Source organism: Moschus berezovskii, chromosome X, assembly GCF_049115385.1.
Source record: "Moschus berezovskii isolate FMDL1 chromosome X, NW_MosBer_1.0, whole genome shotgun sequence".
Classification (NCBI taxonomy): domain Eukaryota; kingdom Metazoa; phylum Chordata; class Mammalia; order Artiodactyla; family Moschidae; genus Moschus; species Moschus berezovskii.
The window spans coordinates 76,573,315-76,594,202 of record NC_142488.1 but is presented as its reverse complement, the minus strand read 5'-3'; the positions used below and the strand labels follow the sequence as shown (position 1 = coordinate 76,594,202).

The 20,888-nt window shown below is 35.9% G+C and overlaps 1 protein-coding gene across 1 annotated transcript in view; it reads right to left on the bottom strand.

The window, feature by feature from the left end:
* KLHL4 (kelch like family member 4) overlaps window positions 1-20,888 on the bottom strand; it is a 121,814-nt gene that overhangs the window by 33,885 nt on the left and 67,041 nt on the right. Inside the window, exons 4-7 of the mRNA XM_055393582.2 lie at window positions 16,802-16,998; window positions 12,528-12,740; window positions 9,658-9,844; window positions 669-893 (exon numbers count right to left, since the gene is read on the bottom strand). Of these exons, the coding sequence (XP_055249557.1) occupies window positions 669-893; window positions 9,658-9,844; window positions 12,528-12,740; window positions 16,802-16,998 (822 nt within the window). The remainder of the gene's footprint in view (window positions 1-668; window positions 894-9,657; window positions 9,845-12,527; window positions 12,741-16,801; window positions 16,999-20,888) is intronic.

The following is a 20,888-nucleotide window of genomic DNA, read 5'->3' as shown; positions in this document are numbered from 1 at the left end:
GAGATGTCACACTTTAGCTGTGTAAAATATGGTTATTTAAAAGCAATGCAATTATTCTTTTCTTAAAAAAACAAACTCTGTAGTATTGAAACCTATGGCGTCTAGCACGAAGGAAAGCGGACCTTGACAAGCCATCAGGAGGATCAAAGTTCCTCACTATTCAAGAATTTTCTATTCCTTCTTAAACTTCTTGGGAACCTCTGACTCAAGTATAAATTAGGCCTGCTCTCAATGAAAGTGGTTTTTCTAAGTAACTGTGCCTTCAAACTGCATCCCAAGGCTTTTGCCCAAATATAGATTTGATTCTTATGGGAATGGACAATAGTAACTAGAAACACAGTGTCTCTCCATTAGCATGTGTTCTTTTCTCTAAACTGACCTTTAGGAGAAAATTTGTTGTATTTGTGTGCTCCTCAACAATGTATTCTTTCTAAAAGTTTTATCCTTCCTGAAGTAGGACCCTTTTAAAATACCAGTGGAATGGAGGTACAGTTACAAGTATGACACCTGAAACAAGGAAAAGCTTTCATAGGCTTTTACCATTTATTTATGCTTTTCATAATTTTCAGACATTGTGAATATGAGTATAACTAAATTTCAATGATATGCACTTCTAAAGCTCTAGTAAATGTACAATCTTAAGAAACCATACAACATTAAGCTCTTACCTAAGCCATGCCTGTGTGTTGACATGGGAGGCATCACTGTCCAGATTTTGCCAACTGGGTTAAAACATTCCACAGTATTCAAAGTTTTTAAACCATCTCTTCCTCCCACAACATAGAGTTTGTTATCGATAACAGCAACTCCAAACTGAAGCCTACGCCCATTCATGGTGCCAATATGTAGCCAGCTGTTGGTCCAGAGGTCATACTTTTCAATTGCAGTGGTACCTGTTAAAAGGATATTGAACAACGCTAAAAACTACTTGTGCAAAATTTTTTCATCATTCATATTATATTTACGTATCTATATTTATAATATAGAATCAGTGATTGCAGTTCAAATTAAAATAAGTAGTCCAGAAAATTCTCCAACATATAAGACAAGGCAAGGATAATATTTTACCACTTCTTAATCCAAATGGAAAAATGAGAATAATGAACTGCCATATGACCCATCAATCGCACTCCTGGGCATACACACTGAGGAAACCAGAATTGAAAGAGACACATGTACTCCAATGTTCATCGCAGCACTGTTTATAAAAGCCAGGACATGGAAGCAACCTAGATGTCCATCTGCAGACGAATGGATAAGAAACCTGTGGTACATATGCACAATGGAGTATTACTCGGCAATTAAAAAGAATACATTTGAATCAGTTCTAAAGAGGTTGATGAAACTGGAGCCTGTTATACAGAGTGAAGTAAGCCAGAAAGAAAAACACCAATACAGTATACTAACGCATATATATGGAATTTAGAAAGATGTTAATCATAACCCTGTATACGAGACAACAAAAGAGACACAGATGTATAGAACAGTCACTTGGACTCTGTGGGAGAGGGCGAGGGTGGGATGATTTGGGAGAATGGCACTGAAACATGTATATTATCATATGTGAAATAAATCACCAGTCCAGGTTCGATGCATGATACAGGATGCTTGGGGCTGGTGTACTGGGATGAACCAGAGGGATGGGATGGGGAGGGAGGTGGGAGGGGGTTCAAGATGGGGAACACATGTACACCAGGGTCAGATTCATGTCAATGTATGGCAAAACCAATACAATAATGTAAAGTAATTAGCCTCCAATTAAAATAAATAAATAACTTTAAAAAGAAAAAGAAAAAAAATAGTTTATTTAATATATATGGTTTATATGTTTATAATCATTTCTTTGACTATAATATGATACTGGTAATACTAACACAGGTTCCAGACACCATATTTTACAATAAAAACTGCTTTGGCATGTATTACTAACTGTTTACACATCCATTATGGTTTTACTTACATATTAAGATTCAATATATTAACTTATGCCCTTTTATTTTACTCAATTTGGCCTATATATGTGTGTTTATTTAAAACACAAATGACTAAAGGAACAGAAAAGAAAATTCCTTTTAAATGGGCCTTCAGTGTTAATTCACATGATTCACATGATAACATTTCTTTCCTTTATTGTGCCCATCTTTGCATGAAATGTTCCCTTGGTATCTCTAATTTTCTTGAAGAGATCTTCTTGAAATGAAAGCTAGGCTGCCCTGATTATTAAAATTATGGAGGTATTAATGATGAAGTAAGTAGGAAATTCCTTCTAGAGTTACTTCTCCACTGATCTCCAGTAGCATACTGGGCACCTACCGACCTGGGGAATTCCTCATTCAGTATCCTATCATTTTGCCATCTATTTCTGCTTCATTGACTATGGCAAAGACTTTGACTGTGTGGATCACAATAAACTGTGAAAAATTCTGAAAGAGATGGGAATACCAGACCACCTGACCTGCCTCTTGAGAAACCTGTATGCAAGTCAGGAAGCAACAGTCAGAACTGTACATGGAACAACCGACTGGTTCCAAATAGGAAAAAGAGTGCATCAGGGCTGTATATTGTCACCTTTCTCATTTAACTTCTATGCAGAGTACATCATGAGGAACGCTGGGCTGGAAGAAGCACAAGCTGGAATCAAGATTGCTGGGGGAAATATCAATAATCTCAGATATGCAGATGACACTACCCTTATGGCAGAAAGTGAAGAGGAACTCAAAAGCCTCTTGATGAAAGTGAAAGAGGAGAGTGAGAAGGTTGGCTTGAAGCTCAACATTCAGAAAACAAAGATCATGACATCTGGTCCCATCACTTCATGGGAAATAGATGGAAAAACAGTGGAAACAGTGTCAGACTTTATTTTTTTGGACTCCAAAATCACTGCAGATTCTGATTGCAGCCAGGAAATTAAAAGACGCTTATTCCTTGGAAGGAAAGTTATGACCAATCTTGATAGTATATTAAAAAGCAGAGAGATTACTTTGCCAACAAAGGTCCGTCTAGTCAAGGCTATGGTTTTTCCCGTGGCCATGTATGGATGTGAGAGTTGGACTGTGAAGAAAGCTGATCGCCGAAGAATCGATGCTTTTGAACTGTGGTGTTGGAGAAGACTCTTGAGAGTCCCTTGTACTGCAAGGAGATCCAACCAGTCCATTCTAAGGGAGATTGATCCTGGGTGTTCATTGGAAGGACTGATGCTAAAGCTGAAACTGCGATACTTTGGCCACCTCATGCGATGAGTTGACTCACTGGAAAAGACTCTGATGCTGGGAAGGGTTGGGGGTGGGAGGAGAAGGGGACGACCGAGAATGAGATGGCTGGATGGTATCACCGACTCTGTGGACATGAGTTTGAGTGAACTCCGGGAGTTGGTGATGGACAGGGAGGCCTGGCGTGCTGTGATTCATGGGGTCGCGGAGAGTCGGACACGACTGAGCGACTGAACAGAACTGAGCTGAAGCAGGAAATTGTACCAAGCTACATTATTCAACTATATATAGAAGACTTACATTTAAATGATGTAGAAGTCTGCTTAAAGCCGTTATTTTTTCCAAACATTAAATAAAATATAAAAGATGAATTTACTCTATATCTTTTATCTGCATCTATGAACATATATGACTGATAGTTTTGTATCTTTAATTCTGAAATGTCTTTAGTCCATTCTCCTACTTCTGCAGTTGTTCCAACTAATCAAAATGTAGATCATCTAGCTGGCTTATTATGGCAACTCTATATTTGATTGAAAAATAGTTTTCCTTTTTTTAACTAATCTTTTTCTTTGGGACCCACTTCACATTTTTTTCTGTGTTTATTTTTTTCTGTGTTGATAAACATTTGCCCTAAAATGTTGCAAACATTGCTTCTTACTTCATTTCAAATTTCCTATTCAGCTCTCACTTATGATATATTCAAGGGCGACCAAAATCAACTAAACTTTGTGGTATTATTTAGAATGATAGTTCCTGCAGTTGTGAATATATCTAATTTAGTGATTTCCTCCATCTATTTTTAAAATGATCTTAAAAATCACTATATTAGCTTTTACTTGTTCCTGCCATTCTGTCTCTCAGAATTCATTATTTTAGTAAATGAAAATTTACTGAATACATGGCATGCACAAAAGCCTGAAGTTTAGCACTCAACCATTTAGAAAATTTGACTCTGTGATCATACTTACAACTTTTTGATGACTCTTTTAATATACACGGTAGGGGTTATAGTTAATTTCAGCCACTTGTGTGGTATCTATATTTAGCAACTAATTCCAAGTTAATTGTATGAGTCAAAAGGAAATTAAAGACTGAGGAAGTACTATATTTCTTAAACATCAAAAGGTGAAAGTTCAAAAAGTATCTTAAAAAGATAAATCAAACTACACATTGTAAGAAAAAGCATTCATATAGAAATTTTTTTAAGAATGTAAGTTGGTATATTTTTAAATGCAATACTGATTTATACAAATGCCACCACCTTAATATTTTTTTATGTAATTTTTTTCTTTTCTTTCTTTTTTTGCTCCTATGTGCTCACTCTGGTTTTTCAATTCTAAGACCCTCAAAGAAAAGGTCAGTTTTGTTGTTTCTCTTTCATCTAAAATAGTGGCAATATAGCAACAAAGAACATAAAATTTGAGCAATAATTCCCTGTCTAGTAATTCTAAGATGCTTGCCCTTTGCATGGCTATCTAACCTTAAGAGCCTTAGTTTCCTCATTTCCAAAATTAAGGTAATGAAAATCTATCATGTAGCATTACTGTGAGGATTAGAAATGATGTCTGTAAAATGCCAATCAAAGATCAGGTATTCAAAAATAATCATTTTTATTATTATTGTTGCTTTCTGCAAGTTCCCATAAAGCTTTTTATATTTTCATATACTAGGTATTTCAAGACTCTCAAAATGATGGCTTTACTTCTTTCCATATCAAACTGTGGTATCAGAATCAAGTGATTATAAGCTTACATTCCACTCATTTTTGTAAGTTGTTAAGGAGTTGAAGATACGTATTACCATCTTGTGTAATATATTCATTTGTGTAATGTTAACTTGAAAGAAAAGAACCTGAAAATATAGCAAAAATAGTACATAAACAAAAATTTTCCCATTTCTCACTCCACTAGGTGGACTTTTTAAAAATCAAATATTATAGATAGCCGTTTTTTGCATTTTATACTTAGTACCCTTTTGATTCAATATCAAAAAAGACACCTTTTAAAATTTGTTCTTGTTATTTCTATTCAACAAAATGCAGTAAAATATCAAGTTGCTAGACTTGAAATATATTATAACATTTTACTGTATTTGTTATTTTTTGAAGAACATTAGATCTGTGAAGTTGCTCTACAACTTTGGAAAATAATTGCAGTTGCAAACTCCTGTTATACAGACTTATTATTAATTGACATATCTCCTATATGGTCTTCCAATTTCCAGTTACATATACCAAAAGAAAAAATAGGTTTCCAGAAGCATAGAACTTTGATTTTTGCATCATTGTCTACAAGGTGTAGAAACATTTCCATTTGGCAAATATTAACTGAGTTGATTTTAGTTCCTTCACAGCCAATTCTTAGTTACAAAATCCTTGCCTCATTGTTTTGGCAACATAGTTCTATAGGTAGAAATCAATGTAAAGAGACAGAACTGTGGGAAAAAATGTCTGAGGAGGCCTAACAAATAGCTGTGAAAAGAAGAGGAGTGAAAATAAAAGGAGAAAAGGAAAGATATAAGCATCTGAATGCAGTGTTCCAAAGAATAGCAAGGAGAGAAAAGAAAGCCTTCCTCAGTGATCAATACAAAGAAATAGAGGAAAACAACAGAATAGGAAAAACAAGAGATATCTTCAAGAAAATTAGAGATTCCAAGGGAACATTTCATTCAAAGATGGGCTCGATAAAGGACAGAAATGGTATGGACCTAACAGAAGCAGAAGATATTAAGAAGAGGTGGCAAGAATACACAGAAGAACTCTACAAAAAGGATCTTCAGGACCAAGATAGTCACGATAACGTGATCACTGACCTAGAGCCAGACATCTTGGAATGTGAAGTCAAGTGGGCCTTAGAAAGCATCACTACGAACAAAGCTAGTGGAGGTGATGGAATTCTAGTTGAGCTATTACGAATCTTGAAAGATGATGCTGTAAAAGTGCTGCATTCAATATGCCAGCAAGTTTGGAAAACTCAGCAGTGGCCACAGGACTGGAAAAGTTCAGTCTTCATTCCAGTCCCAAAGAAAGGGGATGCCAATGAATGCTCAAACTACTGCACAATTGCACTCATCTCACACGCTAGTAAAGTCATGTTCAAAATTCTCCAAGCCAGGCTTCAGTAATATGTGAACCGTGAATTCCCAGATGTTCAAGCAGGTTTTAGAAAAGGCAGAGGCACCAGAGATCAAATTGCCAACATCCGCTGGATCATGGAGAAAGCAAGAGAGTTCCAGAAGAGCATCTATTTCTGCTTCGTTGACTATGCCAAAGCCTTTGACTGTGTGGATCAAAGTAAACTGTGGAGAATTCTGAAAGAGATGGGAATACCAGACCACCTGACCTGCCTCTTGAGAAACATGTATGCAGGTCAGGAAGCAACAGTCAGAACTGTACATGGAACATCCGACTGGTTACAAATAGGAAAAGGAGTGCGTCAAGGCTGTATATTGTCAACTTGCTTATTTAACTTATATGCAGAGTACATCATGAGGAACGCTGGGCTGGAAGAAGCACAAGCTGGAATCAAGATTTCTGGGAGAAATAACAATAATCTCAGATATGCAGATGACACTACCCTTATGGCAGAAAGTGAAGAGGAACTCAAAAGCCTCTTGATGAAAGTGAAAGAGGAGAGTGAGAAGGTTGGCTTGAAGCTCAACATTCAGAAAACAAAGATCATGGCATCTGGTCCCATCATTTCATGGGAAATAGATGGAAAAACAGTGGAAACAGTGTCAGACTTTATTTTTTTGGGTTCCAAAATCACTGCAGATGCTGATTGCAGCCATGAAATTAAAAGACGCTTACTCCTTGGAAGGAAAGTTATGACCAACCTTGATAGTATATTAAAAAGCAGAGACATTACTTTGCCAACAAAGGGCCATCTAGTCAAGGCTATGGTTTTTCCCGTGGTCTTGTATGGATATGAGGGTTGGACTGTGAAGAAAGCTGATCGCCGAAGAATTGATGCTTTTGGACTGTGGTGTTTGAGAAGACTCTTGAGAGTCCCTTGTACTGCAAGGAGATCCAACCAGTCCATTCTAAGGGAGATTGATCCTGGGTGTTCATTGGAAGGACTGATGCTAAAGCTGAAACTGCGATACTTTGGCCACCTCATGCGACGAGTTGACTCACTGGAAAAGACTCTGATGCTGGGAAAGGTTGGGGGCGGGAGGAGAAGGGGACGACGGAGAATGAGATGGCTGGATGGCATCACCGACTCTGTGGACATGAGTTTGAGTGAACTCCGGGAGTTGGTGATGGACAGGGAGGCCTGGTGTGCTGTGATTCATGGGGTCGCCGAGAGTCGGACACGACTGAGTGACTGAACTTAACTGAACTGAAGGTAGACATGATGGCTTCAGAAACTTTTCTCTATTCCTATGGAAAACTATTCTTTTGTAAAATCATTATTTTTATTTCAGAATTGAATTGCTGATCTTTTTATCAACACTTCAATTTTATTTGTAAATGGTCTTTGGTCATCTATCAGGAAATTGACAGCAAGAAATTAGAAGTCATTCTGCTTTTTCTGTCAAACAGCAAATTTGGAGGGCCTCATCCGTTTCACTTATGATAAATCTCTACATTCTCCCTGAAAAGTTCTTAGGTTGCAAAGCGAATCCTCAAAACAAAACAAAACAAAACAAAATGCTGTCATAAGAGTCACATAATACCCCAAATTGCCAATACAACCTTGTGAAAAAAAAGAGCAAAGCTGGATGAATCATCCTTCCAGACGTTAGACTATACCACAAAGCTAAAGTCATCAAAACAGCAAGGAACAAGCACCTAATGGTACATAATCGAAAGTACAGAAATAAGCCCTCACACATGGTCAATTAATCTATGACAAAAGAGGTAAGCATATACAATGGAGAAAAGTAGTCTTCAACAAGTGGTGCTGAGAAAACTAAACAGCTATATGCAAAATAATGAGATAAGAATATTCCTTCATAAAGTATACAAAAATAAAATAAAAATGGTTTAAAGACCTAAACCATTTTATGATACCATAAAACTCCTAGGAAATAAAAGCAGAACACTATTTGACATAAATCACAGCAATATTTTTTGGTTCAGTCTCCTAAGGCAAAAGAAATAAAAGCAAAAAATAAACAAGTGGGTCTAGTTAAGTTTAAAAGATTTTGCACAGTGAAGGAAAACACCAACAAAATGAAAAGGCATCTTATGGAATGGGAGAAAATGTTTGCAAATGATGTGAAATACAAGAGGTCAATATCCAAAATATTTAAATAGCTCATACAATTCAATATAAAAAAATTAAAAATGAGTAGAAGAACTGAATAGATATTTTTCTAAAGAAGACAGATAGCTAACTGGCAAATGAAAAGATGCTTAGCATTGCTAATTATTAAAGAAAGGTAATCAATACCACAATGAAACATCACTTCACACCTATCAGTTGACTATCATCAAAAAGTTTCCAAATAACAAACAATGGAGAGGATGTGGATTAAAGGGAACCCTTGGACGCTATTGTTGGGGATATAAATTGGTATAACCACTATAGAAAATGGTATGAAGGGCCCTCAAAAACTAAAAATAGAACTATCATATGATCCAGAAATCCCACTCTTGGTGTATATATACAGAAAAACTAAAACACTAAATCAAAATTATTTATGCACTACAATGTTCACAGGAGAACCATATGCAATACTCAAGACATGGAAACAACCCAAGTGTCATCAACAAACAAATGGATTAAAAAGATGCTCTACATACACACACACAAACTGAAATATTATTCTGCCAAAAAAGAGGGAAATTCTGCCGTTTATATTAACATTGATGGGCCTAGACAATATTACTCTTAGTGAAGTAAGTCAGACAAATATAAATCTGTACATGTTATCACTTATATGTGAAATCCCCCAAAAATTGACACAAATGAATGTATATCCAAAACAGAAAGAGATACACATATATATTATATAAAACAAACATGTGGTTACTAAAAATGAGAGGGAAGGAGGGAGGGACAAATTAGGGGTATGGGATTAACAGATACAACCTGCTATTAATAAAATGGACAAGTAGCAAGGATACATTTTATAGCATGGGGGATCACAGACATTATCTTATAATAACTTAGAGTATCATCTAAAAAAAATACTGAATCACCATGTTGTACACTTGAAACTAATATAATATTATGTCCATCCTTCAATATAAAGAAATTAAATTCATCATAGATAGAAAAATAAATTGCTGTCATAAGAGAAAAAGTATCTATTAACAGTTAAGGAAACTCTAATGAAAGGCTTATATCCCATAAGACAATAGTAAAAAAAAAAAGTGTCAGAAAATTTATATTATTTATTTATAAAAATTAGCTTCAGATGCACACATTTCAATATGGCTTTAATACTGTCCTCACAATTTGGAGGGTGTTAAGAGTAATTAATTTGCTTCTATTACCTTTCATAGCATCCATGCCTCCTACAGCATAAAGTGCTCCCACAGTTGATTTTCTAGGCCTTGTCCTAGGACTTTGCATCATGGGTCTTCTCTCAGGTAAGAGATGATACTTCATAGCTTCCATCAGGAGTTTCTGACATTCAAGATCACCAGTAAACATGGAGCTGTTTTCAAGATCTGCCAGTAGCTGAAAAGTAATGATGCATGGTATATGAAGTAAAGAACAGATCATTAGAAGTAACATTTTCATTTATATAATTTTGGAGGAAACTCAAGCTAATTCTAATGTATGTGTTATTATTTAATATTTTAAGTTACTTAAGTAACAAATTTTATGACTAAAAGCCTCATGGTAATAACTAATTTATTAACGCAAATTTATTTGACATACCATTCCTCATTTGAATATGTATTTTGCATACAATCTCCAGAAGTAAAGGCTTCCCTGGTAGCTCAGATGGTAAAACGTCTGCCTACAATGCAGGAGACACGGGTTTAATCCCTGGGTTGGGAAGATCCCCTGGAGAAGAAAATGGCAACCCACTCCAGTATTCTTGCCTCGAGAATTTCATGGACAGAGGAGCCTGGTAGGCTACAGTCCATGGGGTCACAAAGAGTCAGCCACGACTGAGCTACTTCCCTCCCTCCTCCAGGAGTAAAAGTGAAAAAGCACTCATAAAATGTGTTACTGAAAGCGAAGTAAATGGCTGTGTCTGCACAAAGCAAGCATCTCCTGTCCTACTGCATGCAGCTAGAGAAACAATCAAATTTTTGATTGATTTAAGCGAGGTAGCACAACCATGTCCAATTAAAATAATATCACCATGAGGGCTTCATCTTTATCATCAAATCAAAACACAAAGCAGGTATTTTTTATCTATATATGTACATTTATACACAGGTAAAGTACATGTTTTAGTAATTAGGTGATTCATCGTCAGTAGTATATGATATCAATCTTTTCTAACCACTGTTGCCTGACAGATAATATGACCCCAATTGAATGAAATAAAATCTAGGTAAAATATTCTTCCTGATACTAGTTGAGGAGAAGTTAAGAGCTTTTCTAGGATTTTTCCGACCGTCATTTAGATTGTTTCTTAGAAGTTTGGAGGCCACATTATCTATCATAGGACATTGTCAGGAACAGCAAGCAGGTTGTTGGAAAGGAGGTACTAATCTTACACCATAAAACTTCCCTGAAGTTTCCTGTGCTGCACTGGTTAACCTCAGCTCTCTTCTCACCCAACTTGTTATCACTGATGGATCACTGTTTTGACTTGGCTGGTGAGATTCCAGGTACCTCATTTACGCAGTATAAAATTAAGGGCTTCTAATCCTGTATACCAGCGCACCTCAAAGTTTTAAGAGTCATCTGAAAAACTTGCTAAAATACAGATTCCTTGGCTTCAACTGCATAAATTGTTTCAGTATGTTTGTGGTGGGGGCCTGAGAATCTGAGTTTCAAACAAGCTTCCAGTTATAAGAGTAAATATATACTGGGAATTCCAAAGATGGCAGAGAATAAAGATTCTGAACTCATCTCTTCTTCCGGGCACATGAAAATTACAACTATTTCCAGGATAACTATTTATTAAAAAAATAAAGACCAGAACCTACCAGGAAAGATCATCTACAACTAAAGATGTAAAGAAGGAACTACAAGATGGGTGGGAGAGATAGAATCTTGGTACAGTCAACACCCACAATCCTAGGGTGGGTGACCCACAAACAGGAGAATAATTACAACCCCTCAAAAGAGTGAGGGCTCTAAGCCCCACATTGGGCTCTGTAGCCAGGAGTCCTATACCAGGCAGACTCCAGACTATTTAGCTTTGAAGGTCAGCAAGGTTTATATTCAGGAGACTCAGAGGGCTGTGGGAAATATTGACTCTATACTTAAAGGGAACACACAAAATTTCACATGGTCTGGGATCCAAGGAAAAAAACAGGAACTTGAAAGGAGACAGGGTCAGAGCTGCCAGCTGATTTTAGTGTCACCAAGAAAGGCAATAGACAACTCAACTTAGAATCAGACATGGGCAGCAACCATTGTGGGAGTTCATTCTATCATGAGGACACTGGTCCTAGCAAAGGCCATTTTGGAAACTTTCCTTTCCTTCCCCCATCCAATAGACTATAGGCACTAATCCTGGGATGCCTCAGGTGAAAAAACTAACTAAGCAGAGACATAACCCTACTCACCAGAAGATGTGGTGTATACACACACACACACTGGAATATTACTCAGCCATTAAAAAAATTCCCATTTGCAATAACATGGATGGTCCTGGAAGGTATTATGCTCAGTATATATATATATATACATACATATATATATATATAATTGCCATACACTTGAAACTAACATAACATTGTTATGTATTTCAATAAAAGTTGATTACTGACTATAATGATGCTATAGTGCATCTGAAACTCTTTAATATGGTTTCAATCATAGTGGTTAATTGCTCATGGTAGTTAGTAGGTTTTATCCAGAATCTAACTCCTTCCTAGAGTCTCCTCTGGGATGCTACTGTAATAATTACTATCACCTTTCCTAGAAGGTGGTAGGAAAAGAAAAAGAGTCAACTTTAGTCATTTTCCCTGCTTATTACAAGTGCTGTTTGGTGAGAGAAAACCGAAACTAATGAATACGCTTAAGGTTGGAGATTATTTGTAGGTCTTTTATTAAACCTTCTTTCCCCTCTCCCTTATCATTATTAATATTGCTAACTGGAGGCTGTATTTGTCCTTCTGTGAAACAAATCCTGTAATAGAAATTCTCCATATAAAACAATTAAGGAATAGATTAATGTCCAGTTGTCATTTAGAACTATAATTTCCATTTCCTGGGTAAGTTTTCATACCTGTGGTGGAAGTAACGGCAATCTGATGTAAGAAAGCAGCATTGCTAGGTCTTGTTGCCTAGCCTGCACATCATGCCCCACCCATAGCATTAGAGCATGGAAAATGGTTTCTTCATCAGGAACATTAATATCATCACTGCACAAAAGTTTAGAAATCTCATTAGCTGGAAGGAGGAGGAATTCTTGGTTCTGTATTACCTCGATAAAGTGTTCCTAGAAAAGAGAGATCTATTGAAATTTTGTACTTTAACTTCTTAACAAAATAAGATAATCAAAACATTTTACTTTGTTAAACTTCAGAAAAAGTCAGGGAGATATATGCACTTATAAAAAATAGATGCTATTGCCACCCATGAGAGGGGGGTCGGATGTGCCTTCTGAAACTGAGAAACCAAAGAAGGCCTGAGGAAGGTAACTCTGGCTGTGCATTTGAGGGGGCAACATACTGAATTATTTCACAATGAGAAAAAGAGGTCAATTAAAAACTCCTTCCTCTTGTGCAAAAACACCACTTATTAATCAAGGCAAAGGTATATTTTATAATGAATAAAGATCTACAAGTTGAGGTTTATCTGAAAGTGACTCTTATGTAGTGGTTTTCTGAGGGAGAGTGGGGTTATCTTTCAATTTTTATATATTTTACCTTAATTCTCCCTTCTGTCATTTGTGCTGTATTTTTGTCAAGTATCAAATCTCAGGCAGTTATGTTTCAACTTTTTAAATCAAGACACTACTATGTTTTTCCTATTTATAATGTTATATATATTTATTTGACAACACAATTACCATTTCGAATATTTTTCATAGTGACGATCTTAAGTTTAAATGCAGTAAAATATACTTTTGAAATTGATATAAACACATCTAGTTGGTAATTTATATTGCTGAGTACACTGATATTTTGGAAGAAGCTTAAGACAGCCTCTTTATAACTGGGGGATCTGGATAAACCAGATCACTCTTTCATCTCCATTCTGAGTTTAGTCATTGTGGGAGGTGAGACTTCTGCCAATGAACCACTTATCTCCTTGAGTTTATTCATTTTGAAACTCAGTTAACCTAATATCAAAATTCTCCATACACCAATCATCAAGCTTGATAGTCCCATCATGAGGCCGTAAGAACATAAATTCCAAGTTTATTTGCCTTTTTAGACAAAAAGCCTACTGGTGACTAAGGCAAGCACCAGGGGGAGAACTGATGATTTTACCATAGCACATGTTCCTTGTTGAAAACCCTCTCACCTATAGCAAAGTGGTGAAGTTAGTACTAAAACTGATAATTCATTACATTTGTATAGCATTCACACTCTACAAATTTCTTTTACAAACAATAAGTCATCACCAATGCAATCTTGTGGAAAGTGTAATTACTGTGATGAGAAAACAGGCTGTGAATTGGTTGATCTCCTGCACAGTAAATGGCTAAGTGTGGACTCACATCTACGCCTTCAGGTCTACTTCATTTTATTTGATACTGCAACTGAATTTCATAAATGACATAATTTTTATGAAAGGGTTAAGAAAAACACCCCAAAACTTATGGCTACCTATTACTGGTAGTGTATGTAAACTTTGAAGTTGTATAACTATTATGCATAATCCCATATCTCGTTCTCCTTTCTATCTACTGTACGATGAAAGAAAATAAAAATAGAGAGAGAGAGAAAAAAAAAAAAAAGATGGAGATTAGCCTAGTATGTAAAACCTCAATGGCTAATTAAATTATATACATATGGCACAAAAATATTCAGTACTATGAAACAGATATTTAGTCAAACTTAATGATTAATTTTAAATTGTTTTTTCTTACTCCTAATTTCAAGGTAAATGCTTTCTTCTAATCACCTTCCCAGGTGTCTTTTCTTTTTTGTGTGCCCTTGATTTGGTATTCATCTTTTAAAATCCACAATTACATTGTGTTAAATCATATTAAATGAATATAGCTTATTTCCTGAAAGTTTCATTGCAGCAGACTACTATTTATATGACTGTGATGGTCAATTTTATGTGTCAACTTGACTCAGCCATGGAGTCTTCTGGCCAAACATTATTCTAGGTGTGTCTATGAGGATATTTCTGGATGAGGCCCACTCATGTTAGAGAAGGCAATCTGTTTATTATTAGTTTATTAGTTCAAATGACTAACTAAATTCTTAAGAGGCTAACATTATTCTTAGACATTAAAGTTTTTTGCATTTTATACTATCAATATAACATTATAAAAGCATTATTATAGCATGATCTTGGCATATTTTACCACATTTATAATAGATACTAAAATAACTAAAGAGGGATTAAAGGAGACAACATTATAGCATTTTTATGTACATCCTGCTTTAGTATTCCGTTTCAGTCACATAATAGGAAAAGGAAGACAAGTTCATTTTGAGCAACAAAAATAATTCAAGCTGTTTATCAGAATGTGTTTTGTCGGCAAGAGTAAGATACCAGACAGGAAACTGTTAATACTTAGTTTAAGAATTTAAGTAATTTAGCAGGAAGTTTTCATGTTTGGCTTTTGTAGTAGGATTAACCTTTGAACTGCTGTTCTATCGTTTATATGGCATTTCTATTTAGGACATATGAATATAAATACCATAATTAAATAACATGCTAAAATGTCAATCCATTATAATATGATTCTCAACATAAAGGTATAATTTCAGGAACATGTTTAAAACTTCAAATATTGATAAATGACCAAGGGTGGGAGAACAGAGGGGAAGATCTAAGAGAATTTTTTAGAGAATCTAAATATTGCAAGTTTGAAAATTTTAAGGTCTATATAAAACTCCAATACTTTGGCCACCTCATGTGTCGAGTTGACTCACTGGAAAAGAATCTGATGCTAGGAAGGATTGGGGGTGGGAGGAGACGGGGATGACAGAGAATGAGATGGCTGGATGTCATCACCGACTCGATGCACATGAGTTTGAGTGAACTCCGGGAGTTGGTGATGGACAGGGAGGCCTGGCTTGCTGTGACTCATGGGGTCGCAATGAGTCGGACACGACTGAGCGACTGAACTGAACTGAACTGATATAAAATTCTAGAAATACGTTTTAATTATGTACATCTCAATTATAGAATTGTAATATTAATTTTATTGTTGCTTTTATTTGTGATTCTTTATTGTTCATTTTTAGTACTTGTACTTTATTTTTGAATCTTAAATGAATGTAGCTCTTTTCTTAACTTGAAATTTTATCTTTTAATTTGATTTAGAACGAATGATAAGGATTTATTTAATATTCTTTTTGTATCCCTACAGATAATCTATATTTCATGTCACTGTCACTTGACTGAATAAAGGTAGTCTTATCCAACTTAACTTTTAAAGAATTAACACATCAAACATGTTCATTTAGTTTATTATAATTACTAGTAGAATTGAGAGGGACTTTAAGTTAATTAAGGAATTGAACTGTGAATTGTTTTAAACCAAATACATGTTTTAATTGGAAAATAAAAAGTCCATTCAATAGAATGGTCTGACTTACTAATTTTGACAGTTCTTAAGCTCCTCCAGTTAACACTGATCCATTAATATTTCCTTTTTATGTATTGAATATCTAAATTTAATTAGAAACAATAATTTGTACAACTTTATCAAGTTCTAATGGTATAAAAACATCAGGGAAATTATGTTTTCTTATTACTGTGGATTCTACTTGAAATATATACTTGTCCAGTTTAATTACTGTTAATATTTTTGCTTCTCAAATTTCTGCTGCTGCTGCTGCTAAGCTGCTTCAGGCGTGTCCAACTCTGTGCGACCCCATAGACAGCAGCCCACCAGGCTCCCCCGTCCCTGGGATTCTCCAGGCAAGAACACTGGAGTGGGTTGCCATTTCCTTCTCCAATGCATGAAAGTGAAAAGTGAAAGTGAAGTCACTCAGTCCTGTCCGACTCTTAGCGACCCCATGGACTACAGCCTACCAGGCTCCTCCATCCATGGGATTTTCCAGGTAAGAGTACTGGAGTGGGTTGCCATTGCCTTCTCCATCTCAAAGTTCTGAGGCTTAATTAAAACATTTTAGCTTCAAAAATGTGAAATCTGTTTGTATACAGATCAACCAGACCAATATATTTAGCTAATATTTACTATGTGCAAGTAATTCAAAAGTTATATAAATCTATATTGCTTTTTAATGTTATCCCAACATTATAATCTTTACCTTGGAATGGTTCTACACACACACATATAGGTAAACATTTCGTTAGGTTAGATATTGTGTTAATATAAGTACATCGTGAATCAATTGATTTTACCATTGTGTATCTATGTGCCACATTTAGGAGCTTTGTACAGCCTTGGGCATCTCCAAATGATCGAATCCCTAAGCAGTTTGAAGGGTGGAGCTGCTTTATAAGAAAATTGGAGCAGACTTCAATGACTTGAGTCAGCTGCAGGAGACAAGCTGCAGCCAGCAAACTTTCAATAGTATCTTCTTTCAATTGAAGGACACCTAGATTGTTTGAAAAGTTAAAGAATGATTATATATTCCATAAAGAAAGACACACATACGCTAGATAGATAAAATTTTCAAATTATCTCATTAATACGGCTTTTTTTTTCTAGTGTAAGTGACTATTTAGGGAATGCCATTTGAGGTGAATATATGCAAGTGAGTCTGTACACAAACACTAACAAAATGGCTGAAAGGAGCAAGATCATGAAAAACAACTGGAGCAAATGAAATGTGAGTACTATCATTACAAAGAACAGCGAATTCTTTTTTATATACCATCTTAGACCGGTATATAAATCTAATATCAAATATTGTCTACACTAGGACTCAAGAAGCTTTATGACATATTACATAAGGATCATGGGGCTTCCCTGGTGGCTCAGACATTAAAGCGTCTGCTTGCAATGCGGGAGACCTGGGTTCAATTCCTGGGTAGGGAAGATCCCCTGGAGAAGGACATGGCAACCCATTCCAGTACACTTGCCTGGAGAATCCCGTGGATGGAGGGGCCTGGGGGACTACAGTCCATGGGGTGGCAAAAGAGTCGTACACGACTGAACTACTTAACTTTCACTTTCATGTTCGGATCGTATAATGGGCTATACAGGTAACTGTCAATTGTGTGGGAAAATGCCTTGTTATATAAGAACATTAAGCTTATATGTCAATTTATTTTTGCATCTGCATTTATTAGCTGATTAGAGTGACTTTGCTCAAATATTATGCCTGGAATTAATCACTAGCACTTCTTTAAAAGAAAGAAAATGCTGCCAAGTATCCTCAGATAAAGAACTGCTTATATGATTATTTTCTTAAGTATAGTAAACAGATTCTGCTAAAATATCCATAAAGGTTTTTAAAAATCAAGATCAGAGCAATTTAAGATGTTTAATTTTTATTGATGCATCATTATTTTTAAGCAAGAATTGCTGATGAATCATTGTAAATGTTATGCTATTTTGTTAAGCTATATTTATATATTTTTGTTTTAGCCAAGCATAGAGAAGTTGTAAAGAATATTTCATATGGGTTATATAAACTATGAATTATTGTTTTATAATTTTGCTTTCTAAACTGCCATAATATGGATTCTACCTAATTGCTTAACTATAAAAAGAATATTACCATATTTGGTTCAGCCTTTAAAATATGTTGTAAAGGGATCTAGTCCATTAGCAGACTTTCTTGTGTTGTTTCCTATCTGGATTTTGAAAGGAGAGCCCTGCCTCTATCTCATGAAACTCCTAATTACAAACTATTCTCAGAATCAGAAATAAAGTTTCACCTGTTATAGACATTGAAACTTGGCCTGGTTATTAAGAGTTATATTCATTTCTCAATGAATGAAACCATAAAAACCCATAGAAGAAAACAGCATAAAAGCCCCTTGGTCTTGGCAATAATTTCTTGGGTAAGACACCATAAGCACACGGGAAAAAGCTAAAACAAACAAGTGACACTACATCAAACTAGAGAACTTCTCCACAGAGAAGGATACAAAAATAAATTGAGAAGAAACTTACCAAATGAGAGAAAATGTCTGCAACTCAATAGCACAAAAGCAAATAATACAATTAAAAATGGACAAAGAATCTTGATAGACTTTTTTTTTTCCCAAAGAAGACATACAAATAACAAACAGGTACATTAAAAGATGCTTAACATCACTAATCATGAGGTAAATGCAAATCAAAATCACAATGAGATATCACCTCAAACATGTTAGGATGGCTATTATCAAAATGAGAGGAGACAGTTAATGTTGGTGAGGCTTTGGAGAAAAGAGAAGCCTCGTACATTGTTGGTGAAAATATAAATTGGGTCAACCATTATGGTAAACAGTAAGAAGGCTCTTTATAAAAAAAATAATAAAGATTTGAATTACCATCAGTTCAGTTCAGTCACTTAGTCGTGTCCGACTCCTTGCGACCACATGGACTGCAGTACGCCAGACCTCCCTGTCCATCACCAACTCCCAGAGCTTACTCAAAGTCATGTTCATTGAGTTGGTGATGCCACCCAACCATCTCATCCTCTGACGTCTCCTTCTGCTCTCGCCTTCAATCTTTCCCAGCATTAGGGTCTTTTCCAATGAGTCAGTTCTTTGCATCAGGTGGCCAAAGAACTACCATGGGGTCCAGTAATTCCACTCCAAAGGAAAGGAAAACTGGATCTTAAAAGCATAGCTGCTCTCCCATGTTTTGTTGTTTTTCTTTAATCACTAAATCGTGTCTGACACTTTGCAACCCCATGAACTGTTATGTTTATTGCAGCATTATTCATGAAATACGGAGATAACTTAAATGTCCATTGACAGATTAGTGAATTAATAAAATGTGATTCACACACAAGAATAATATTCAACCTTGAGAAAGATGGAAGTTCTGCCATTTGTGACAACATGGATAAAATTGGAGAGCATTATGCTAACTGAAATAAGATAGAGAAAGAAAAATATTATATGGTATCACTTGTATATGGAATAGAGACATGAAGGGAAGATGGGGAAATGTATATTGAAGGGTACAAACTTTCAGTTATAAGAAGTTCTAGGATATGAAGTACAGCATGGTGATTATAGTTAATAGTGTGGTATCGGGTACTGCGAGTTTCCCAGGTGTTGCTAGTGGTAAATAATCCATCAGACAATGCAGGAGACATAGAATATGCGGGTTTGATCCCTGCATCACGAAGATTGCCTGGAAGAAGGCACACAACACTCCCCAGTATTCCTGCCTAAAGAATACCAGGGACAAGAGGAGCCTGGAAGGCTACAGTCACTAGGGTTGCAAAGAGTTGAACACAACTGAAGCAACTTAGCATTGGGTACTGCATACTTGAAAGTTGCTAAAAGTGTATATTAAGTGATCACAGCAACAAAACAACAGAAAAAGGGTTAACTATATGAGATATATGATTTACCTTGATATTGATAATCATTCCTCTATATGTGTAGGGATGTATATGTGTTAGGTCCATACCAATTCTGTCCTTTATTGAGACCATTATTCTTGAAGGTGGGCTCAATAAAGACACAAATGGCATGGACCTAACAGAAGAAGATATTAAGAGGAGGTGGCAAGAATACACAGAAAAAATGTACATAAAGATCTTCATGACTTAGATAATCACGATAGTGTGATCACTCACCTAGAGCCAGACATCCGGGAGCGTGAAGTCAAGTGGGCCTTAGGAAGCATCACTATGAACAAAGCTGGTGGATGTGATGGAATTCCAGTCAAGCTATTTCAAATCCTGAAAGATGATGCTGTGAAAGTGCTGCACTCAATATGCCAGCAAATTTGGAAAACTCAGCAGTGGCCACAGGACTGGAAAAGGTCAGTCTTCATTCCAATCCCAAAGAAAGGCAATGTCAAGGAATGCTCAAACTACCACACAATTGCACTCGTCTCACACGCTAGTAATGTTCAAAATTCTCCAAGCCAGGTTTCAGCAATACGTGAACTGAGAACTTCCAGATGTTCAAGCTAGTTTTAGAAAAGACAGAAGAACCAGAGATCAAACAGGCAACATATGCTGGATCATCAAAAAAGCAAGAGAGATCCAGAAAAGCATCTATTTCTCCTTTATTGACTATGCCAAAGCCATTGACTGTGTGGATCACAATAAACTGTGGAGGATTCTGAAAGAGATGGGAATACCAGAACTCCTGACATGCCTCTTGAGAAACCTGTATGCAGGTCAGGAAACAACAGTTAGAACTGTACATGGAACAACAGATTGGTTCCAAATAGGAAAAAGAATATGTCAAGGCTGTATATTGTCACTCTGCTTATTTAACTTATATGCAAAGTGCATCATGAGAAACACTGGTCTGGATGAAGCATAAGCTGGAATCAAGATTAACAGGAGAAATATCAATAACC